The following is a 25733-nucleotide window of genomic DNA, read 5'->3' on the forward strand; positions in this document are numbered from 1 at the left end:
TGCAGTTTTTACTATGTTAAGTTTCAAAACGACTCGGTAGGTTTAGAAAAGGATCATGGTTTGGGTTAAAATCCACTCTTTATGCTGCAAAGCCCAATTTTGTACCAAAAGGGTGAATTCCTGGAAGAATGGCTCAACCAGAAGCAACAATTTTTCATTATTGGCCCATAAAAATGGAAAAGTATGGAGTGGTGCCGTGATCTAGCCTCAAAACTAGTTCAAAATGACTGAAAATTGTGCAAATTCTTCTGAAAATGACATGAAATTGTATCAACATTAAATAATAACTATTGGACCTTGAAAATGGAAAAAAGTGCAAAATCTTCACACACGGATGGTATTGTGTCTCCATAAAGTTCCCACAAGTGTGTGTGTGTGTGTGTGTATATATATATATATATATATATATATATATATATATATATATATATATATATATATATATATATATATATATATATATATATATATATATATATATATATACATATATACACATGGATCCATATTTCTTCTAAAATACAGTCTTTGGTCGACATTTCACCAACTTTTGAGGCTCTAACATCAGTAGAATCTGATTGTGGAAAGTTTCATCATCAAAATGATCAAATGGCTCCAGCAGAGGCCAAATTTGAAAATGGAAAAACAGACAAGATTTTCAGACCAGGGTGGTCTGTCTTCGACACATCACCAAAGATGACTTGAATCTTGTCTGAAATGGCTTCAAGCTTGTCTAAAATGATTCAAAATTTGTCCAACACATGATAAAGGTGTTGGTGTTCATAGAGGTCTAGATGTTCATAGAGGTCTAGATGTTGGTGTTTATAGAGGTCTAGATGTTCATAGAGATCTAGATGTTCATAGAGGTCTATATGTTGGTGTTCATAGAGGTCTAGATGTTCATAGAGGTCTAGATGTTGGTGTTCATAGAGGTCTAGATGTTGGTGTTAGATGGGCACAGGTACAAGCTGTTTCCATTCAATGATTCTGATCTGTTGGAAACTATTCTGTCTGTGTCGTTGCCGAATTTCATGGCTGTGGAAGTTTTATTTCTGGAGATGCAGCCCCACAGAAGCCCCACGTCTTTTAACTGAGCAAACAACAAACGGCCAAAGGACATTTTAAAGAAAAGACTCCTCTGGTTTTTACCGACTCATGGTTACCGTGGTGACTCATGTTTGTGCTGTTTTGGAGTCTCCGAGGACGGTCATAGGTCGGATCCTTGACAGTTTACCAGCAGTGATGAATGGGTTGAAGCAGATTTAACATTCAGAAACGCCTGAGGAGGCCATCGGGACAGAAGACAAGGTTCTGCTGTTTTTTTACCCACCGGCGTACTGATGGACTCACGGTTAAATAAAATAGCCGACTGGAGTCAAAGGTGGTCGACCAGACTGATGGGGCAGAACAGAGGATAATAATATTTCTCAGTATTTATAACTAAATAACTTGGTGATCGCCAAAAACTGGAGGAAAGTAGAGGTTTGATGTTGCACCACGTTAAGGAGGTCTTTCACCTCCTTGCTAGCATCCATAGAGTGACAATTAGCATTCCTAGGCTAGTCACTAGCATCTGTAGAGTTGCAACTAGCAGCCCTTGCCTAGCAACAAGCATCATGTGCTTGAAACTAGCATTCCCTGGCTATCAACTAGCACCCCTAGGATAGCAAGTAGCATATATACACTTTCATTCAGCGTTCTTGGGCTAGTCACAAGCATCCATTGGGTTGCAGCATTCCTGTGTTAGCACCTAGCATCCGTAGGCTTGAAACTAGCATTTCAAGACTCGCAACTAGCATCCATAGGATTACAATTAGCATTTCTAAACTAGCAACTAGCATTAATAGACTTACAACTAGCATTCTTCGGCTAGTCACTAGCATCCATAGAGTTGCTGCATTCCTAGGCTGGCAACTCGCACCTGTGGGGGTTGCTGCATCCCTGGGCTAGCAAGAAAAATCCATAGGCTTCCAGCTAACATTCCATGGCTATCAACTGGCACCCATTTAGTTGCAGTATTCCTAGGGTAGTCACTAGCATCCATTAAACTGCAGAATTCCAAGGCTGGCAGCAAGCATCCGTAGGGTTGCAGCATTCCCAGGCTAGCAACTAGCATCCATAGGCTTGAATCTAGCAATCCAAGGCTAGTCGCAAGGGTTGCAACACTCCAGAACTAACAACTAGCATCGCTTGCCACAAGCATTCATAGGCTTGTCATTAGCATCTATACGCTTGCAACTAGCATTCCTATGCTAGCCACGAGCATCCGTAGGGCTGTTGCATACCTATGCTAGCAACTTACATCCATAGGCTTGCAACTGGCTTTTTTTTTTTGGCTAGTTGCTAGCATTGATAGGCTTGTTACTGGCATAAACTGGCTTGCAACTAGCATTCTTCTGGCTAGTTAGCATTAATAGGCTTGAAACTGCCATTGTTTGGCTAGTTACTAGCTTTAGTAGGCTTGCAACTAGCGTTCTTGTGGCTAGTTACTACCATTAATAGGCTTGCAACTAGCATTCTTCTGGCTAGTTAGTAGTGTTAATAGACTTGCAGCTAGCATTCTTTGGCTAGTTACTAGTATTCTTTGGCTAGTTACTAGCATTCTTTGGCTAGTGAATTACTGCAGATTTAACATTTCTAATTGTTGCTTTGAAATCCTGTCTTTTAATGAGTGTGGCTCTGAGGTGATAATAAATGAATCTCAGCTACAAAATCCCCTAAAAACATGAAGACATTTCACCTTTTGAGTTTTTTTCTCAGTAAAGGTGTGTAAATAAAGTGTGTCACAAGCTCCTCACAGGTGTTTCAATCCCAGCTCTGGTGTGAAGAAACCTCAAAAATCAACTATGTATAGAAATATTTATTAATAACATCTGAATGGACAATTTACACAGTCTGCCTTAAGGTTCAGAATACATCTCGTGTTTACAGCATGATTAGTATCTCACAACAAAAAGAAAAAAACATGTTTTAAATATGACTCCAGAAAAAATGATGCATGCATCGTACCTACAAACACAAACTGTTATCTGTGACAGTGTCCAACACAAAGACAGAAACAATACTGGCATTAATCAGAATTTTTTTCAAAAAACAAACACTGGTTTAGTAAAACAGCTGCAGGGTGTGGTCCAGATTAAAGAACACGGCTTTCAGATTCATTATGGAGGCTCAGGGCAGCTCAAATCGCTGCAAAGGGAAGGAATAAAACCTTTATTGTATATTAAATTCTGTCTAAATAGAAGCCGTCTACACTATAATGGCAAAGCCTCCATCTTGAAGGCACAAAGGTTTCCCCATCAGTTTGCAGGTGTAGTTTTTGTGCAGTTAACATCACTTAAAACAATCATTCTACAGCAGTTTACTTAAATATCAGTTCTTTTTTTGCAGATTTGGTTCTCATCAGTACTTGAGCTGATGCAGTTCATTCAGAATATCTGGATTTAATTGGTAAAATCAAAGTGAGCTCATTGGAAAACTGGCACTCATGAATCACACCTTTTCAGCATTCACCTTTGTGCTAGCATCCACCCTCAGGGGCTGTAAAATCTTCAGTGCACGTCAATCAGCGGCGCGTAATTTCATTAACTGAATTTCTGAAGGGATCTGCAACACTTAAAGCTGCGCTAATTGATATTTTTCTATCAACATGCAGCGCTACCACATAAAAAATGTATGGAAATGTGAAAATAACCACTAAACTCTGTAGTTTCTCTTCATTTTAGCTCATTGTTTGGGATACTCATGCTTCCTGCCCAGCCCTGAATGGCACATTTCCGGCATTTATCTCGAAAAATAACAGATATATCCCAAAGGAACGATGGGTAGCTTGATCATTAAAAGAGGACTGATAGTGTTGGTCTTTATCTGCTGGATGTGTAAAAAGAAAAGCTTCCCCCGAGGACAAAAAAAAAATCAATTAATGCAGCTTTAAGTACAACCTAAACCCAAACATGTCCTACATTATAATCTAGTACTTTGTCGCTAAAATCTAGTAATAAGTCGTATTATTTAATACTATTTTTTTAGACCGTTTTGTTCTCAGTTTGCATCAGAATAACTAAAATGCTAAAAATTCTTTCAGCATAAGAGCAGTGATTGAATTCCTGACTTCCCACTGCAGGCACAAGATGGCGCTAACTTTTACAAAACAAGTTACGCAATTGGCTGTTTCAGAATTTCCAATTCCATTATGTTGCAGGAGCTTAGCTGACTGACTGTTCATTGATTCATTTCTATTAATTTTTTAACCGATTAAAAATATATTCATCAAGAAGGCAGAAAAAGAAGAAGGTCGTGCATGTCAGGAAACGTAGATCCGCTGTAGTACCTGGTTGTTCCACCAGGTGGAGCATCTTACTTTTTAACCCTCGTGTCGTCCTGCAGGTCAAAATTGACCCGGTTAAAACTTTGAAAATGTGGAAAAAAAAATATATTTTCACAGTGAAACCTCTAATGTCCACAGTTTCCACATTTTTGGGAAATCTTTGAACATTTTTTGGTGGAAACAAAATGTTAAAAATGTTTCTGAAGAACATTCACATAAAAATCAACCAAAATCCAGCGAATTTTGCTGGATTTTAAAAGTTTTACTGATATATATGGAATCACTTTAGATATTTTTAGGATTTTTTGGGAAGATTTTTACTCATTTTTTGAAAATATTTACAAGAATTTTCTTGCCAAATTTGGGGGATTTTTTAAAAAAAATAAAACTTTAAAGGGAAACTTTTAAGGAATTATTGGAATTTTCTTCCTGAATGTTTTGCAAATTTTCAGAAATTTGGGAATTTTTTTGATGAATTTTTGGATTTTTTACAGACGAGGAAACAATATTTTTTGGTGCCTGTAAATGAGGACAACAGGAGGGTTAATACTGTAGAGACAAGACGAAGCTCACTGAAGCAGAAAGCATTGTGGGAGTTTAGCTAGCAAGGGGCACCATGACAAAGATTTCTGTGATGCTGAATGGATTCCAGGTAGCCTAGACGGACAGTATTCCTTAAATTAAGCAGCTAATGTAAGCGAGCAACCTTTGTGGTGAATGTCTGATTAAAAAGTAGCTCTAGTAGCATGTTAACTAATTTCCATTGTATAATTATTTATCTTAACGATTATTGGGTTATTGATTGATAATACTGCCTAGCATTGGCTGAATTAATGACAAACTGTGGTCACTGGACGTAATTCTAGTTGTTATGTTAGCTTCTGTCACTTCCTGACTTCAACCAATCAGTGTTGGTCTTCTCTGAGTCCAACCAATCACCATCAAAACCTGTGCAGGAGTTTTTCAGGACGATCTGAAGATCGCACCCTGAATTATGAGCTTGTTCAACCATGAAAACGGCTCTGAAAGTCTTTCTACAGGGTTGGTTCTAGTAGTCAGAAGATGAGTAAGAAGGTTGAGGTCGTCCTAAGATGGCCTGAGAGTTCCCGGAGAAGAAAACGACCTCGATTACCATCACAAATGATGTCCAAACTGCAAAAAAATTACCATTCACGTTGTAAAAAAAACAAAAGAATCACTCAAAATCTTCATCAGTCTGCCTCAGAGAATAAGAACCAGCCGCCCTTTTTGCCAGAACAGCCAATAATGACAACTATTCCGCTTGTGTTTCCTTTATTTTGACCACACCCTGCTAACAAAGTATTACAATTTAACATGCACTTAATAAAACACTTCAGCTGTTTTATTCTTCCGTTTACATCTTTACCGGAAATGTTCTGCCACAAAACCATCCAACACCAACTGTTAAACCAATGCAAAAATGTCCAAAAGAGTCCTGAACCATGTCGTTTCTAACTCTTACTACTGAGCAAACACTTTGTGTATGATAGCGGATCACTCACACAGTTACAGCTCCACACGGTCGCCTAAAAATAAATGATTTTGGTCCACAAACTGCGATTTTGCTTAAAAGTAAAAAAGAAGAACAAAAGCTGGGCCTGTTAACCTGTTAATACTGTCAGTAAACGGCTCACTATCACAAACGAAAGTAGTAGTTCACTTGGAATGTAGTTAGTTTTGGTTGTGAAGACACAAGAGGAAGTAAGAAGTGAGTGTTAGCCTCTGCAACAGTCTTAGCACTAAAGCTCAGTCTAATGACGCATCAGTTGGAGTGATGGCTGCTAGCTGATGGATCTACCGATGGTTAGTCTGCTTTAAGGTCTACGTAGGACCTTCTGTTGGTCCCTCGTCCATCTTTCTACCACCCTGAGCCTCTTTAGAGTGAGTGTTTGATGTGTGGTCATGGTGATGGAGGTGTCTTCAGGGAGTTAGTGGATCCTCCTTGGCTGCCGCTAACCGTCGGTCCTTGTCCGACCCACTGGAAAACAAAGAGACAGCGTTAGTGGGCTGCAGACAGAAAGGAAGGCTAGAAAAGTTCACCAAAGTTTTAGATTGGGCCTTAGAGAACCACAAAATATGCAACATTCGAGCTGAGAGTTGATGTAAAAACAGTACTGGGCTTGGAAAGTTTGCGTAGATTAGAAGGTATGGATGGACGGTTGACGTTTTGACCATCCAGTGATGAAACAGTTCATCCTTTGGGTCACCAACCAGGCAAAGACTGAAATCCACTATATATCAATTAGTTTGGATGTTATGTACAAGAATTGGAATAATCTGCAACAGTTAATTTAGTAGCACTGTAGAGAACCGAAGGAAATCGACTGAAATCGTACCGACTCTTCAATGACCAGTTGGGTTACTGTATGCTACACCTCTCCATATTCATATCTATTCAAATAATTCCATGAAAAATCAATCAGTCTTCCAATCATCTGGTTCTTCATCTCCAGTAACTTTATCAATGATCAGAGTTCTACCTTCATACTGTGAATATTTCCAGAGTTTCATAGAGGTGGGTCCAGATTTATCACTTTTTTATGGACTTTTTCCATCATTTTTGATCCTCAGAACTTCATTAGTCCAGCAGATAGAACCATGACATTTAGGAGGTAAAACACACCTGAGTTCTGGGAAAAACTGACACCAGATCAGTTTTACATCCATCCAGGTGTTACAGTCTAAACACTAAATCTGGCCATTTTTTTTCTTTGATTTTGGACAATTTTGACATCTAGACACATTTAGAGTAATTTTTTTCCTTTCAAACAATTCTTGACATGTCATATCATTTTAGGTGATTTTTGAGTAATGTTGGACAATTTCTGTCATTTTTGTCAAATTTTGAGTCATCTTGGACAAATTTGTAGTAATTTTAGCTAACTTTGGTGTGATTTTGGAGACTTTTTAGTCATTTTTAATAATTTCCAAGTCACATGAGACAGATGGTTGTCTAGAACAAGTTATAGAGACTGAAAGGTCCCATTTTTACCTAAAAATAAATTTTTGAGTCACTTTGGACAATGTTTAAGTCTTGTTTGGAAAATTTTGAGTAATTTTTTGACAAATTTGAATAAATTTGGATTTTTGGGGTGATTCTGTACATTTTTGGGTCATTGCCAACGACTTCCAAGTGACCTAGACAATGAACGGTCTCATTTTGACCTAAGAGCTAATTTTGATCCATCTTGGCAATTTTTTATAACTGTTACCAACATTTGATACCAGAATCATCTTCTAGACAAGATTTACTCTGTGGGAATATAATTTTCTAATAGGTGAAAAGCTGAACCTATGTAATATTCCTGCACAGGAGAGGTGGTTAGTTGCTTGTTTTTTTTTTTTTTTTTTTAACTGTATATAGAATTTGTGAGCCAGTAGAAAACACAGATGTCTGTCTGTTTGGATTTTCGTTGCTGGTGAAAAGGTTTTTGACTCGGTTCCGCACTAAAAGCTTAATTTGTCTGGGGGACATGATTGTGTTTGGTAAATTTCCCAGAAAATGGTGGTGTTTGGAGGCTGGAGGTGTTGAAGTGGTGGGTAATGGACTGACCGGCTAACCGTTGTGTTTTTAGAATGAGTCACGGTGCTAAAAGTCATGGCCTCAGATCTAACCTGCTTCAGTCTTCTGACTGTATTGTACACTGAGGTAAATATCCTGAGCGGCTTAATGCTGCTAAAGGTGGACGGATCAATTTCAAACTAGATTCTTTCTGAGCTCATCTCTGTGGAAGAACTTTGGTCAACTCAGGTTGTTTTAAATGAACTTAATTTGATAAAAAGAATGGTAGAAGCTTGTTCTACATTCACCGACAGACTGGTATAGAATTTTAAACTTGGATTATATGTCTAAAATGTATGTGTGATTGGAAACGTGTTGCTCGAAGAAAAGTAAACAAACTGCGCATTATTCTAGTTTCTCATTTTGATTGATTAGTTTCTACTGAAATTACTAGAACAGACTAATAATTTGCAACGTTATGGTTTTGTTTTATTCTGACGATGCTCATGAATCCCATTTCCAGCTGTGGCAGGAAGTTTTTAAGGAAAATAAAAGTAGCATATATTTTATTAGACAGCAGACAAAGTTAGCGACTAGCCTGTGTAAAAGTTAAGTTTCCCGCTTGTTATGCTGCTTCCAAGTTGCAAGAAAATGTGTCAGTGTAGCTTTAAATGTCTGTTTTTCAGCAAATTAGTTAAAATCTAACATCTTCAGGCTGGTTTTCAGTATTTCAGCACAAAATACTGCAACATACTGTTCTAAATGAGTTGTTTAGCTCTGAAACCTGAGGATTTTCCGATAGTTGTGGAGACCATCAAAATAATAGTAATCAACTGGGTGTTTAGATGCTGGCAGTCCATGAAGACTCTTGTGTTCACTCTTAGTGAGTTTTGCTCAAGACGTTGTTGTGTTTTCAAGTCAATTTGGACAAATTTCAGTAATTTTGGACAGACTTCAAGTAATTTTGAACTAATTCTGAGGCAGTTTGAACATATTTTCACACGAGCTGAAAGTTGGCTTCTGGACCTTGGTGAGATCAGCCCTCCTGCTGTTATCCAGCCGCTCGTTCATGCGACAAAGTGGATGCGAGCGAGCTTTCAGCATCCCCTTTACTTTCCACTCAATAGCATCAGAACTGGCTTGAAGTGACTCCGGGGGATTCAAGAGAAATTTGTTGTTGCTGGTCTTAGTGTGTTTTTACAGCTTTGGCTGAAGAGATCGAGCTGGTGAATTATTAATGCTGTCAGACTGTGGTCAGCAGGTCAGAGCGTCTTAGTCCGACACTTCAGGAAAACCTAAAGTGGAGAAAAAACCTGTGTCTGGGATTGATTCAAGGCAATTTTTAAGGAAAGTAATAATGATAACATGTATTTTATAAGACAACAGAAAAAATTAGTGGTTAGCTCGTGTAAACGTGCTTCCGGCTCATTCTGCTGCTTCCAAGTTGCAATAAAATGTGTCAGTGCAGCTTTAAAGGTCCCTTTTTCAGCTAATTAATCAAAATCTCACATCTTCAGGTTGTCTTTCAATTTTTCAGCTCAAAATACTGCAAATATGGTTCATTTCGCTGTAAGTATATAACTTTTGGTTCTAAATGAGTTGTTTAGTGCTGAAAACCAATGAGTTCCTGCTGGCCCCGCCTCCTTCAGGAAGAAAACTCTCTCTGTCTGTCATTGATTTAACTGATTTAAGGCAGTTTCTAAGGAAAATAATGTCTGATTAACTCTGGTATTGGGAGGATAACATATATTTTATCAGACGACAGACAAAATTATCGGTTAGCTTGTGTAAACGTTGTGCTTTCGGATTGTTCTGTTGCTTCCGAGTTGCAAGAAAATGTGTCAGTGCAGCTTGAAATGTCCATTTTTCAGCACATGAATTAGTCTCACATGTCTTCAGACTGTGTTTTCCAGTTTTTAGACTTAAAATAATGCAAAGATGGTTAACTTCACTGCAAGTGTATAACTCTTGGTTCGAAATGAGTTGTCTAGCTTTGAAAACCAATGAGCTGCTGCTGGCCCCGCCCCCATCAGGAAGAAAGCTCTCTCTGTCTGTGATTGATTTAACCGATTTAACAGGCAGTTTCCACCATCAAAGCTAATGGCGATTTTAGCCACATTAGCTGCACAACATGCTAATACTGAGGCTTGTCCTATAGTTGTGGAGACCATCAAATAATAATAATCCACTGGATGTTCAGGTGTTTAGATGCTGGCAGTGCATGAAGACTCTTGTGTTCACTCTTACAGCCAACAGCAGAACATTTAACAAGTTTAGTTTGTTGTTCAGACACCTTAGAGTTTTCAAGTCAATTTGGACACATTTTGAGTCATTTTGGGTAAATTCTATGTAAGTTTGAGTAAATTCTGAGTCAATTTCAACACATTTTCACATTTTTAGACATTTTAGGTCATTTTGGACATATTTTAAGTCATTTCAAACATATTTTGATCAAATTAGGACAAATTTTGAATCTTCTGAGTGCTTGAAGACTCCTGTGTTCACTCATGCAGCCAACAGCAGAACATTTAGTGAGTTTTGCTCATGACGTTGTTGTGTTTTCAAGTCATTTTGAATAAATTCTGAGTCAGTCTGAACATCCATCCATCCATCCATTCATCCATCCATCCATCCATCCATCCATCATCTATACACCACTTAATCCTCACTAGGGTCATGGGGGGGCTGGAGTCTATCCCAGCTGACTCAGGTGAAGGCAGGGGACACCCTAGACAGGTCACCAGTCTGTCACAGGGCTACATACAGAGACAAACAATCACTCTCACATTCACACCTACGGGCAATTTAGAATGATCAATTAACCTCAGCATATTTTTGGACTGTGGGAGGAAGCCGGAGTACCTGGAGAAAACCCACGCATGCACAGGGAGAACATGCAAACTCCATGCAGAAAGATCCCGGGAAAGCCGGGACGTGAACCAGGGACCTTCTCGCTGCAAGGTGAAAGTGCTAACCACTACACCACTGTGCAGCCCGTCAGTCTGAACATATTGTCACTTATTTTTTACACACTGTAAATCATTTTTGAACATATTTTAATGAATTTTGGATGAGTTTTGAGTGCATGAAGACTCTTGTGTTCACTCTTGCAGCCAACAGCAGAACATTTAGTGAGTTTTGCTCATGACGTTGTGTTTTCAAGTCATTTTGGACACATTTTCAACTCATCTGACATGTTTTTGTCATGTTACACACATATGAGTCTTTGTGGACATGCTTTGAGTAATTCTACACAAATTTTCAAGTCATTTTGGACAGGTTTTCATCAATTTTGGACACATTTTTGAATCATGTTTTGGTAGATCTTGTACGAGTTTTGTGCCATTCTGGGCAAGTTGGAGTGCATGAAAGTGTTCACTCTTACAGGCAACAGCAGAACATTTGGTGAGTTTGTCGGTTCAAGACATCATTGTGTTTTCAGGTCAATTTGGACAAATTCTGAGTCCTTTTGGATGAATTTTCAACTCGTCTTTGACTCATCACATCACTTTGGACACATTTGAGTCATTGTGGACACATTCTGAGTCATTTTAGACTATTTTTAAGTCCTTTTGGACTTGGTTTTCAGTGCTCTAATTATGGTACCGCAGCTTGATGGATGTATCTTGAATTTATACACTGAAATCTGTTGATTCTACTTCGTGCAAACGTATCAGTTGAGCTTCAGCTGTGCACACACTGATGCATGAGCGATGAACTTCCCTCAGGGCTTCTGCGAGGATCTTTCAAAGAAACACAAATAAGCCATTAGCCGGGTCTGTGCTGCTGCTGCTGGAGTCCGGAGCTGCTGCTAATGGCCTCAGACGAGCGCTGAGTGTCGGACAGAACTCGTTGCTTCGCTGTTAGCGCCGTACAAACAGCCCTGGAGACGACGAGAGAGCTCCTCTGACCTCAAATATCAGGGTCGCTGACCTCCAGTAAATAAAGCCAAAGCTTCATTTGCTAGTTTTTCTGCAGCGAAAACAGCGTGTTGTTACTGTGGGCAGGTTCCTGGTGACCGAAATGAAGCGATCTGCATTTTGAAAGCGAAACAGAATGTGCTGGATGTAGTTTCCTGCTGCTTCTGGCTCAGCGAATACATGAACACACACAGAGGAAGGAGCCATTCACAAGGAACAGCAGCACGAAAGGAGAATAAACAGCCCACAGCTCACATACTATAGATTACATAACCAGAATGACGGCCTCGATGCTGCCGACCAGACGAGCTGCACGTCTGTCCACATGCATGCAGTGGATCTAGTATTAAAGAGTGTAAAGCTGCTTCTGATAGACGCAAAGTGGTCGTAAATAGACAATACTTCAACTGTGGATGTTGCTGCAAAGGAGCTACAAACACAATCAGCTCAGTTTTATCAATTCAGCATCTGGCCCAATGTGAAATCTGGTAAATGACCCACCGATGGGTTTAAAAGGCTCGCTATTATTACCAAAAAATTATCAGAATTACATAGTTTAACAGCTAGAAAATGTGAAAACAGGATTGTCAGATTGTAAAGTTTTTAAGCCTTGTGCCCTTTGATTGGAAGATGAAACAAAATCTAAGCTTTAAATTGTGCAGTTTCTTGAAAATCTGTGTTTTTGCTCATTTTTAGACAAAATAAGTAGAAAAAACTGCTTTGCATTAACCAGATTCTGTAAAAAATAAAAAATTCTGCATGCCTTGGTGTAATTGTGAAGCCATCCGTGACAAAAAATCAGGGAGTTCTCAGTTGAACTGCAGGCATTGTATTCACAGAACAGAAAGAAGAGTAAATAATGAAAATAACTTTGTAAATAGAAAAATATTTTGTATTATAGCAGCATGTAGAAACACCATTTCTTTTCTCCAGTAATTTCTATATGTTCAACAGCTGTGGACACTTAGAAAAATGTTACTTCCAGGTCGTAAAATGTTTTGCAAAATAAATAGAGAAATTCTACTTCTACGTGATTCTAACTGTGCCATACTGCAGAGAAAATATAGAAGATTCTGTGCTCCTTGGCACAACGGAAAAGTCATTAGTGACCAACAGTGAAAAGAAATGAGCCCACAGTGAAGAAAAATGAGCCCACAGTGAGAAAAAATGAGCCCACAGTGAAGAAAAATGAGCCCACATTGAGAAAAAACGAGCCCACAGTGAGGATCAGTGATGAAAAATGAACTTACAGTGACGATAAAGTAGCCCACAGTCAGAAAATTAGTCAATAGTGAAGGAAAATGAGCCCACAGTGATGAAAAATGGGCCCACGGTGAATAAAAATGAGCCCACAGTGAAGTGAAAAGAGCCCACCATAAAAAAAAAAGAGCCCACAGTGAGGGAAAATGAATCCACAGTGAAAAGAAATATGCTGGCAGTGAGGAAAAACGAGCCCACGGTGATGAAAAAAGAACCACAGTGAGGAAGAACGTAACAGGAGCTAAAAAAAAAGCCCTCAAATGGGGCTAATTACTGAATTCAGAACTACAGAACTTTCATTTTTCTACTATAGGTTTTCCACAAAGCCTAAATTTCTCTGATGAATAAAATACAGACATCATTTCCAAACACTAAAACTCCCACAAACAGAACATTACTCATCTATTTACAGCTGTGAGTGTCTAAATATCGTCTTTATTACTTCATCGTCGCCAATAACCGGAAACGAATCTGACTCATTAGCATCACACAGACTCATTATTGGATTTCATTTCGGCGACACGTTCATCACAGATGGATAATCCTGCCGAGTCCCTCACCTCCGTCGTAATGAGCATCAGCAGACCTCCTGCGGCTAAACTAATGAAGTCTGCAGAGGACTTCCAGAGGCCCTATTAGCACGTTAGCTTCCCGGCTAGCTGCGTTAGAGTGGAGGTGAAGCTCCAAACAAACCCTGAGCTTTATTTAGCCGACCCGTTTGGAGGTGTTTTATTTCCTGACCCCTCCAGCTGAGCGTATATTTAGCTCACCAACATGAATTTACATGAATCAGTCCAGCATCTGTTTTTTTAATGAGTGTGGGCTGGAAATTCAGAAATAGCAGCAGCTCTGTGAATGCAGCCGCCTCTTTCTCTGTGAAGGGAAAAAAGGTGCTTCGGTCGCAGTAATCACGGCAAAAAAACAAGTGGAGTAGACACAAGGGTCGTGCTGCGTTTCTGTTATGCAATTGTTTTATTATTGTTATTATTATTTTTGCTGTTTACATGAAAACACGGACTATAATCACTACACTCAGTTTACTCTCTTCTGAATGAAGACTCTGTGTACATGAGTAGATTTGTACCTAAACATGACATTTTGTTTGATAAAAATGAGCCCACAGTGATGAAAAATGAGTCCATGATTAATAAAAATGAGCCCACAGTGAGGAAAAATGAACCCACAGTAAAGAATAATGAGCCCACAGTGGGGAAAAATTAGTCCACAGTGAGAAAAAATGAACGCACAGTGAGGAAAAACTAGTTTGAAGTGATGAAAAATGAACCCACAGTGAGGAAAAACTAGTTCGTTTGTGTTTTGTCTGTTTGTGATCATTTTGTGTCTTCGTTTTGTCATTTTGTGTCTTTTTGTTGCTGTTTCATGTCTCTTTGTGGCAGTTTTTATCTCTACATACTTCATTTTTTGACATTTTTTCAGTCATTCAGACAAGTTTAAGTCATTTTAGACATTTTTTTTAATCATTTTGGAAAATTTTGAGCCATTTTGTTCTATTTTTTTTTCATGATTTGTAGAATCTTTTTTGAAATTGTACGTCGCTTTGGACCAAATATGTACGGTGGCCGAGAGGTGCAAACCAAATTTACATAATGCATAACACTTTTACAACCTCCAGGACAAATTTACAAGCGACAAAACACTTTTACAAATCCAAATTTAGCCGCTCCTCGTTGTCACTTCCGGTTCAATCCCAGAGTTGGGACATTCCCTTTCCGGTTAAATTTGGACTTGTAAAAGTGTTTTTGGACTTGTAAAAGTGTTTTGTCGCTTGTAAATTTGTCTTGGAGGTTGTAAAAGTGTTTTGCATTATGTAAATTTGGTTTGCACCTCTCGGCCACCGTAAATATGAGACGTTTTGGAGAAAATTCAAGTCATTTTGAATATGAACATTTCCATGTTTCCATCCTCTCCTGACCTTTTCTCTCTACTCTGCCATCATGAAGTTTGAATCTGTGGTTTTTGATGAAATGTTCCTACTACCTAACGATGTCTAGCAATTGGATTGATTGCCATAAAATTTAGTTGACACATTATTGTTCCCTTCAGGATAAATTGTAATAACTTTAGTTTCTCAACTTTTCTTCGAGCTCCATCATATAAAGTATAGTTAGGTATAGTTTCTAATTGGTCCTGTACTTTGATTTTAGCCAAATATCCGCTACCAATCTTGAACACCCTTTGTGTTTTGTGTTAGTTAGCATTGCTAGCAGACTTTGACTGTGTCCATACTGTAGTAAATCCAGTATAAACCTCTAACATGAACCCATCCATACCTCTATAAGTGGGTGCCAGTGTGCGATGGGTTTTCGTGGGTACGTCAGCATCTCGCTCCAGTGGTCTCGGCCCAAACTCTCGGCCTCGTTGCCGACCCTGCACACCCCGATCACCTCGTTGTGTCCGACCCTGCAGGACGGCAAAGAACAGGATGAATATAGACTCTAAAATGTTCTGAGAGTGAATGTAAAATGTAAACAAACGTGAATCTAACCGATCGTAGTCCATGACGGCTATAAGCAGGCTGATCTGGTCGATGTTCTCGGGCGGAACATCAAACACAATGGCTTCATTGTATACCGGGTTCAGAGTGTTACGCTTCGTTGATGTCTTTCTTTTCTTTAGCCTCCGGCCTTCACACATCAAAGACACTTTTACGTATGGATCTGGAGAAAAATAACATTTCCTTTAGTAAGGACGCTTAAATATCTTGACATGACGGCAATTTTAAGCAAAAACCACTTTGGCAAACAATAATAATGAACTTAAACACCAAATATTTCCATTTTACTGCCCAACTTTTCAGCCCATTGTCAGTCAGCGCCCACCTGAAGCTCCAGTGATGTCCATGGCTTTGAGATTTCTGGCTTTGATCATGGTGATGGTGAGCCGGCCGGCAGTGGGGAGATAACACAGCGAGAACATCAGCTCTCCAAGGTCCACGTTGTCCTGCGAAGAAATATTAGATTGAATTTCTATATTAGTATGGCTCATGCTCCTCTCATGCTGCAGAAAGTTTTTATATCAAACTCTAATCCATTTTTAAGAGAAATTGCTGCAGTCACAGATGGCAAACGCTGAAATCTGTATATATACTTCGTTCCAGATGAGAAAATTTAAAGCTTGAGTCTTGATGTTATTATAACATGAGAAGGTTGATTGATTTTTAAGAGATTAAACCACAAAAGAAGCTACCAAACATTTATTTTAGGAAGTTTAAAGGGAGAAAAGCCATTTAAAATCAACAGTGAACATGGATCCAGACAGCTGGTCAGGACTTTGTGAATGAGTATAACACTCGAACACTTCTGGTACCAATATTCAGTCAGTTTTTTACACTTTCAGAATAAAACAATTTTTTAAAATGCACTAGTTTGGCTCTGATGCAGCCGCCTCTCTCCATCTGTAGTCAACATTCTGTGCTTTGTCTTAGTCCAAATTTTGACACCAAAATTTTCATTTTTCCTGTAAATATTCATCAGAAATCCTTGATCATTAATAATCTGTATCAGCCCTGAAAACGCAGCCCACAGTCTGTGGTCCAAACATCTTTCTTTGGTGAAGGGTTTTGTGATTAAAACCAAACAAGGTTGCAGTAGCTTCAACAGAAGGCACATTATAATATGTGTAAATGAATGACACAAGCATTTACACCTCAGATATGGATCATGCAACACCTTGGGTAGAAAAACCTGGAAACATTTTGAAATCACATCTGCGATGTGGCAGAAATGACAAGTCGAAGCATTGAAATGACATGCAGGCTATTCTGTGGGGATGTTTGCTGCATCTTTAAATGAATATGTGCTTGAACTTGTCCGCCGTCACGTTTCACCTACTCCTGTTTTCCTGTGTGAACGTCCTGATTTCACAGCCTCCCCCACATTCGTGCACATGTCAAGTTCTTTTCCTAATTAACACATCTGAAAATAACGTGCGATGGTGTGAAGGTGAGCGGTGTGTTTACAAGACGCGAACAACGACAAGGTTTCGTACAGGGGAAACTCTGATTTCTAGTTTTCATGCACATGTTGAGCTGCCACAGAGCTCCTACTGGGGAATCTGAAGCCAAATGAAAAAGTGTGCTATATTTTGGAGATTTTAAAGGACTGCTGGATAAAACTACACCATGAAGACTAAAGAAAAACTCCAAGAGACTCTCTGAAACATGAACATGAATAAATCTGACTAGATCAGGACGTCCTCAAAAACTGAGACCAAGAAGAAAGATATTAGTGAGGAAGACCACCAAGACACCTATGACTTTACAGAAGGAGTTCCAAGACAGAGATTAGTGAGGGAGGCCACCAAGACAACTATGACTTCTCTGGAGGAGTTCCAACTTCAGACTGTTCATCCAACAACTGTTTTCTGTTCTTCACCAGTCAAAGCTTTATGGAGACAAAGAGAAAGACTCTGTTGGAAAAAGCTCCAATTAAATCTGGACTAGAGTTCACCAGAAGACATGTGGAGACTCTGAAGACACCTGGAAGAAGGTTCTTTGGTCTGAGGAGACCAGGATGGAGCTTTATGTCCATCAGACTAGATGATATGTTTGGTGGACATCAATCACTGCACATCATCACAAACACACCATCCCAGCTGTGAAGCATGGTGGTGGCAGCATCATGATGTGAAGCACGGTGGTGGCAGCATCATGATGTGAAGCATGGTGGTGGCAGCATCATGATGTGAAGCACGGTGGTGGCAGCATCATGATGTGAAGCATGGTGGAGGCAGCATCATGATGTGAAGCACGGTGGTGGCAGCATCATGACGTGAAGCACGGTGGTGGCAGCATCATGATGTGAAGCACGGTGGTGGCAGCATCATGACGTGAAGCACGGTGGTGGCAGCATCATGATGTGAAGCACGGTGGTGGCAGCATCATGATGTGTAGCACGGTGGTGGCAGCATCATGACGTGAAGCACGGTGGTGGCAGCATCATGATGTGAAGCACGGTGGTGGCAGCATCATGACGTGAAGCACGGTGGTGGCAGCATCATGACGTGAAGCACGGTGGTGGCAGCATCATGACGTGTAGCACGGTGGTGGCAGCATCATGACGTGAAGCACGGTGGTGGCAGCATCATGACGTGAAGCACGGTGGTGGCAGCATCATGACGTGAAGCACGGTGGTGGCAGCATCATGACGTGAAGCACGGTGGTGGCAGCATCATGACGTGAAGCACGGTGGTGGCAGCATCATGACGTGAAGCACGGTGGTGGCAGCATCATGACGTGAAGCACGGTGGTGGCAGCATCATGACGTGAAGCACGGTGGTGGCAGCATCATGACGTGAAGCACGGTGGTGGCAGCATCATGACGTGAAGCACGGTGGTGGCAGCATCATGACGTGTGGATGTTTCTCAGCAGGAAGTCCTGGAAGGCTTGTAAAGGTAGGGGGTAAAAAGGGAAATCCTGGAGGAGAACCTGATGCAATCTGAAGAGAACTGAGATTTGGAGAAGATTTATTTTCCATCCAGACGATGAGTCGAAGCAAACAGCCAAAGATCCTCAGAAATGATCCAAAGACCTACAAAAGTCCATCTACTAAATACTGGCCTGAAGGGGGTGAATACTGATGCAATTGTTCATTTTGCCCTTCATATTTTTAATGAATTAACATCACTTTGTAGAAATCTGTTTTCGCTGTGACATGAACGAGGTTTTTTTTGTAAATTCTTGTCAACAAAGACATATTTAATTCAATGGAAAGCAATAATGGGAAAACACTGGATGTCTTTAGGGTGTCTTTAATGCATTCTGTCCAATGAGTGATTAATAAACAAAATGTTAGTGATTTTGCATTTAGGTTTCTTCAGAAGCAACCAATTAGCTAGCAAGCCTCGTTAAAGGTCACATGTTGCCGTTCCACTGGAAAATCATTGTCCCAGTAAGACATCAATGAGCTGCTTGTCTCGCTGATTAAGATTAACCGGAGTCACATTATGTGAACACCACACATGCACATTAGGAAGCTGCTGCTCCAAGTCTTCGGCTCAAAATCACTGAAAATCAGATTGAACAAAATGAAGGGATTCATCACGGATGTCAGCAAACACAACAACACGTACGTAGAAGCTGCCATGTTCTGACGAGTTGATTCATTCGACTGAATCCACCTCTGAGGCTCTGGGCAGCAATCAGCTCTGTGATGTCTCCAAGGTGGACATGAATTCTGGCAAAGCGGCAGGTCTGTGCAGAGACAGAGGATCAAAAGGCCCTTCAGCTCTCCACTGATAATGTGATATCCTCCTCTTATCACACAGACTCCAGGTTTCAGACTATAGAGTGTCGGCTACTACTCTTATGAGCACTCAAATCAAGCCTGCGGTCAGGATTATGGTCACTTGTGCTCGGACAATTAAATTAGACCGTTGCTCTGAAGCGGCCCAATAAAGCAGAGAGAGAGTGTGGACAGTCCATCTTCTCCAATTATAATGCTAACACCTGCTGTCCCTCAGGAGCAGCCGGCCTTCGTCTACAAGCCTCTCCTTTGCTGTGTCGTTCATAATCTCAGCCTCACTCCATCTTCTCATTCTTATTATTCGTCCTCCTCTCTGTGAGCCTGTCATGTTTAACAATGTGCTATAGTGAAATGAATCACTGTTTTTAACACTTGTGACGGCGACATTTCCAACAAGAAAAGCACTCATAGAGCTCAGTCTTCCTCCAAGGCTGCTCAGTTGTTGGATCATCTACAACGGCTGAAATGTTGTAAAAATTTGTGGCACAAATCATGGCACCATAGAATGTGTCCATTTAATATACAGGGTGAGCCATAAGTTTCCATACATAGGAAAATGTATAATGTACATATTTTTACGTTTCAGATACCCTAGAAGATGCATTTGATGCTATCTTTAGGGACACTTGAAGGCCATGGTGTATCAGGTGAAGATACGAGACATAAATCATCTCCAGGAACGTATCATCAACGCCATTACAAGCAGAACTTCAACTGTGCTAATGCAAGTTCATCAACAGTGGAAAACACGTATTAATATGTGTTTTGGAAACAATGCTAATCATATAGAGCACATTACATAAATAAAAACGGTTGTCCAGCATAAAATGTTTATTTTTCCTATATATGGCAACTCATGGCCCACCCTGTAGATGAACCCACAAACTAAATGACCTTAGACTGAGCACAGGTGTGTGTTCTGCATGTGTACTTTATGTATGGATACGGAATCACGTGACCTAAATATGCAGCGGCCGGTGGGAATTGATGGGACTCAGAAACACCCCATAATTTAATCAGTTGTTCCTTGTATCATTTTCGATGGATAATGTTGTGACTCAGTCTGCCTGCTAAAGGCCGGTGATGATCAGGCAGCTTTGTCAAACATGTAGTCAAAAATCAATTCTGGATCAACTGTTGGAGTCTTCAAAAAGTTCTCAAGAAAGTGTATTCAAGCAGTCTTCAGAGTCTGATGCGAATAATGTTTATTCAATATAGAGGCTGTAAGAACAAACGTGAGCAAAACCTCAAGATTTTAACCGACTACACAAAGCGTTACATTGTCTTTTATACCTTCTCTTAAACACTCCTCTTCAATTCTGTGAAACCACACCCATCGTCTTAAGACCCAATCAGGATGCATATGGTGTAGTCATATCAAATGTTTAACCACCTCCTCTCTTTAATTTCTGAAAGGTTAGCATTATTTCTTCTTGGCTCAGCGTGACCGAGGTTTCAACTCACAAGTGCAGACAAAGAGAGGGCATGAACTTCCAGTGTTAACGTCTTATATGGGCTCCATGGGCTTCCATTGGGTTGCCGTTCTCCACAGGATCATTTAGTGTATTCATAAATTCAGTTGACACGTTAGCTTTTCCAATCTTGTCACCGTTTGCTCTAAAATTTGATTTACACATCCTATTCATCTAATTTTATCATTTGTTTTGTCTTAAAATGCCACAACAATAAGTCCCAATATGTCCTCAGTGGTCAATTGGTAGTAAGATTGCAATCATGGGATCGTCAGCAGGCAGCTGACGTAGTGTTCACTTGTTGTCATGGTTACAGTGACACTGTGCCGCTATCTGGCAACGATACAGAAATCCTTAACAAGTCCGTGGATCCAGACTATAAGCTGCATCACTGCCAGAATCTATTCAGGTGGTCCTTGTGTCATTTCTGATGTTCCTTGAAAATTTCATCCAAATTCGTTAGTCTGTTTTTGAGTGATGTTGCTGACAGGCAGACAGACAGAGACACAGACAGACAGACAGACAGACAGACAGACAGGAGCCAATCGTCACATAACTCTGCCATTCCTTGGTGGAGTAATAAATTCAAATGATTCCACTTGTGCACATTGTTCCCTTGTGATGGTTTCTGTGGAAGTTCAGCGAGGTTGAGAGAGGAAGAGGAGGCCGATACAGAGAGATGCTGGAGACTCAGATGACTTGGGCTGAAAGTAAAGTTTACTGACGTCAGGAGAAGTGACAGCGATAGAGCAGCAGTACACGCAAGCAATTCCAGCATCAGTTGTGAGGATTCTCTCTGATCTTTGGGTATATGTTGTAGTTGGGAGAAGGTCAGATTTAGATTAAGGACCAATGTGGAGGCAACTAGCCGGCTTAGTCACGTCAGAATAGACGATATCTAATCTCCTGCAGTCTCTGCCGGTCTAAAGGCCATTAGGACCTAGAAAGGGGAAAGATTTTTTATGTACAATAACTTTAGTATGTTTCATTAAGTCACTTAGCAAGGTGGTTACTCAGACTACTGGTAGTAGCTCATGTTGGCAAGCAGATAGCATTGTTGGGGTTTAGCTAGCAATGGGCACCAAGACAAAGACTTTTGTGGTCGAGTACATTGGGGTCAAATTCTTGAACTAGTTTTTGGGAGTTTGGTGTGTTCACAATGGATAAATGACTAAAGTATAAATCTAAACAGTGTGTAGGTCGTCTCATCAGCCAAATTCAGGCAAATCTAAAAAAGTTCCCATCTGATCCCCTCAGAATCAGCTGTTTTTAAAAAAAATCAACAGTAACTTTAGTATGTTTGTAGAAGCCATGTAGCCAGGTGGTCACTTAGACTACTGGTCGCAGTTCATGTTGCCAAGCAGATAGCATTGTTGGGGTTTAGACCAGATCCATACATCACACTAGATTTTAGCAGGTTTTGGGAGTGTAGTGTATTCACACTGGAAAAATTACAAAGTAAAGCATAAAACCAAACAGTACATGAGATATTCCATCTGGCAAAACTAAAAAATTACCTACCTGACCCCTTAGAATCAGCTGATTGTTTATCTACAGTAACCTTAGTGTATATAGATGTCTTCCTAAGGTATGAAGTTATAAGCCCTCAAAATGCTGGAGAAAGTAATGGAACTCATCCCTGTGTACTTTAAGGGCCTGTAACTTGGAAAAAAAATCATATATCTGTAAAATATGCAGTTAAAAAGCACTACATTTCAACATGTTTTATTGATCTTTAGTTTATTGTACACAAACTCACTGAGAATATTTGTCAGTTTTACTTTTTGGAGCATTGAGAATAATTCCTGTAAAACTGGTGTTAAAATGCATAAAGCAGTCTAAGAATAGTCTGTTTCACAATGTTCTGACTGCTGAAGCTGTATCCATGGCAAACTGGTTCCTTCTTTTATTAGATCTGCACACAGTTTTCATGCAATGTATCCTGTATTATATATTCTGTTTATCATGTGCAGATGAAATACTTTTTCAGATTGCTGGTCAGCAGATAGATGGAGAAGCTTCGGTTGTACCAAGTGTTTGACTTCTACAAAGTTGTCGTTGAGTTTGGTGTTAAACTTCTCTGTTTTCCCTGCTGTAGCGCTGCTAGAGAGGCTCAGCACCACGGTGACAAAAAGCAAAGCGTTTATTCAGCTCACTTAAGCACTGAAGATCCTGTTACATGAGAACCAATCAGCTGATATCTGCCTGGATGAACACGGTGGAAGGAAACAACTCGCCGCCTCGGCTCAGCTTCAGCTGTACGGATAAATAAACGATGGCAGAATCAGGTCTGAAGGCCTAAAGCATCCTAATAACTGTAAACAGCAGAGAGACGACTGTACATGCAGCTGTACAGGAAGATATTCAAGTTCAAAGAGAGTCCGTTTGTTTTGAAAGAAATGTTCACTGATTCCAAATAGTTTACCTTCCATGCTACAAGAGCTTCTGTGTCGAGTGTTTCTCATTAATTTAAATTTTTACCGATAATCTCTAAGGACACGACAACAAAGTAGATGTAAGTCAGAGAGCGATACTGAAGGATTTTCTACTATTTTTGCAGTAATTTAAGACATTTTTTCAGATAATAAACTGAAGCATACTTTACAAACTGACACTGGACTCCCAAATAATGTATTTATTCAGAGATTTACATTATAATGCTGCCACCACCGTGCTTCACCTCATGATGCTGCCACCACCATGCTTCACATCATGATGCTGCCACCACCGTGCTTCATCTCATGATGCTGCCACCACCATGCTTCACATCATGATGCTGCCACCACCGTGCTTCATATCATGATGCTGCCACCACCGTGCTTCATCTCATGATGCTGCCACCACCATGCTTCATATCATGATGCTGCCACCACCGTGCTTCACCTCATGATGCTGCCACCACCGTGCTTCATCTCATGATGCTGCCACCACCATGCTTCATATCATGATGCTGCCACCACCGTGCTTCACCTCATGATGCTGCCACCTTCATGCTTCACCTCATGATGCTGCCACCACCGTGCTTCACCTCATGATGCTGCCACCACCATGCTTCATATCATGATGCTGCCACCACCGTGCTTCACCTCATGATGCTGCCACCTTCATGCTTCACCTCATGATGCTGCCACCACCGTGCTTCACCTCATGATGCTGCCACCACCGTGCTTCACCTCATGATGCTGCCACCACCGTGCTTCATATCATGATGCTGCCACCACCATGCTTCATCTCATGATGCTGCCACCACCGTGCTTCACATCATGATGCTGCCACCACCATGCTTCATCTCATGATGCTGCCACCACCATGCTTCATCTCATGATGCTGCCACCACCGTGTTTCATCTCATGATGCTGCCACCACCGTGCTTCATCTCATGATGCTGCCACCACCGTGCTTCATCTCATGATGCTGCCACCACCGTGCTTCATCTCATGATGCTGCCACCACCGTGTTTCATATCATGATGCTGCCACCACCATGCTTCACACCATGATGCTGCCACCACCATGCTTCACATCATGATGCTGCCACCACCGTGCTTCACATCATGATGCTGCCACCACCGTGTTTCATCTCATGATGCTGCCACCACCATGCTTCATCTCATGATGCTGCCACCACCATGCTGCATCTCATGATGCTGCCACCACCGTGCTTCACATCATGATGCTGCCACCACCGTGTTTCATCTCATGATGCTGCCACCACCGTGCTTCACATCATGATGCTGCCACCACCATGCTTCACATCATGATGCTGCCACCACCATGCTTCATCTCATGATGCTGCCACCACCGTGCTTCATATCATGATGCTGCCACCACCGTGCTTCACATCATGTTTGCGCTTTCAGCCTTTCTGTCTCCATTCCAGTCTTTAATCCAACTGCTTTGACTGCAACATTAATGCCGAATGCGCAAAACAGTAACTACTGGACGCAACTAAAGTTCTGTAAGCACAAATTTTACGTTGACGTCGTTGATGCTTAAGAGAAGAAAACTGCTAGACAACAAGGACATCAAGAGGGCTGGGAAAAATAATGGTGCTTGTTGTTCTCTTTGAGTTTACTGAAACAAAATTTAGACCCAATATTGTAAAGCCATTTAGAAGTAGTTTTTTCCCCAATCAAAAACATCCCTGAAAGAGGTTCTACAGAGGTGCTCTCTGCCGTTGGAATGTGCTTGAAGGTTCGGGATGCTCTCAATGATGCTTATGGTTCCTACATTGGTAAACAACCCAGTGACCCAGAATTGAAAAGTGTCAGTTTTCTCAACAGCATGATCCCAATGGTAGCCTTAGTTTCTCCAATATTTATGGTTTCACATCATTCACTGATCTACAGATGGTGGTAATGCATTAAGAAAATTAGCACTGTGCTTGGAAGATCAGCAAAGTGGAAGACTACAAGCTAAAAGCTAAAAGTGAGTGTCTCAATGATGCAAACCTATAAGAAAAATAGATTTGCAAATGTTTTAAAGAAGGAAGTTCATTCAGAATGTCAACGAGATGCCCAGTGTGTCCCGAGTAGCACTAAATGCAAACACTTATCAGTCATCTTGTATTTTGAGTATTTGTACCATGAGCTTCTGTTTCAATTGTCAGCAAACCATTTCCCAGTGATGGGACCACAAAACTTACAGCGCTACAGCTTCAAATGTTTCAGCTTCTAGGGTTCCCTGCTTCCTCAAAGGATAGTTTGGTTCGGTCAGGAGGGCAAATTTGTCTCTGAAATTTCACCAGAGTTAAATAATTTGCGAGACTTACTAGGAAAAACTGCTTTGTAGCTGTTTTATAACTAAGAAGATGCATTCACTATGTTAGTCAGACCTCAAGGACACACACAATGAGTCTCAGAGATGAGTACTAAACGTAGACGGAATTAGAAAACTCCATAGGGCAACTTTAAGTCTCAGCAGAATTTTACACCTCGTGATTGGATGCTGAAAGGCAGGTTGGCAATG

General features: G+C 40.6%; 1 protein-coding gene across 1 annotated transcript in view; it reads right to left on the reverse strand.

Moving 5' to 3' along the window:
- Positions 1-2842: 2842 nt before the first annotated feature.
- The window catches only part of syt9b (synaptotagmin IXb), a 63781-nt gene continuing 40890 nt past the window's right edge, over positions 2843-25733 (reverse strand). Inside the window, exons 5-8 of the mRNA XM_023261011.3 lie at positions 15871-15991; positions 15537-15708; positions 15322-15451; positions 2843-6326 (exon numbers count right to left, since the gene is read on the reverse strand). Coding sequence (XP_023116779.1) covers positions 6249-6326; positions 15322-15451; positions 15537-15708; positions 15871-15991 — 501 coding nt within the window. The 3' untranslated portion in view covers positions 2843-6248. The remainder of the gene's footprint in view (positions 6327-15321; positions 15452-15536; positions 15709-15870; positions 15992-25733) is intronic.

Source organism: Amphiprion ocellaris, chromosome 3 (genome assembly GCF_022539595.1).
Source record: "Amphiprion ocellaris isolate individual 3 ecotype Okinawa chromosome 3, ASM2253959v1, whole genome shotgun sequence".
NCBI classification, from domain to species: Eukaryota; Metazoa; Chordata; class Actinopteri; family Pomacentridae; genus Amphiprion; species Amphiprion ocellaris.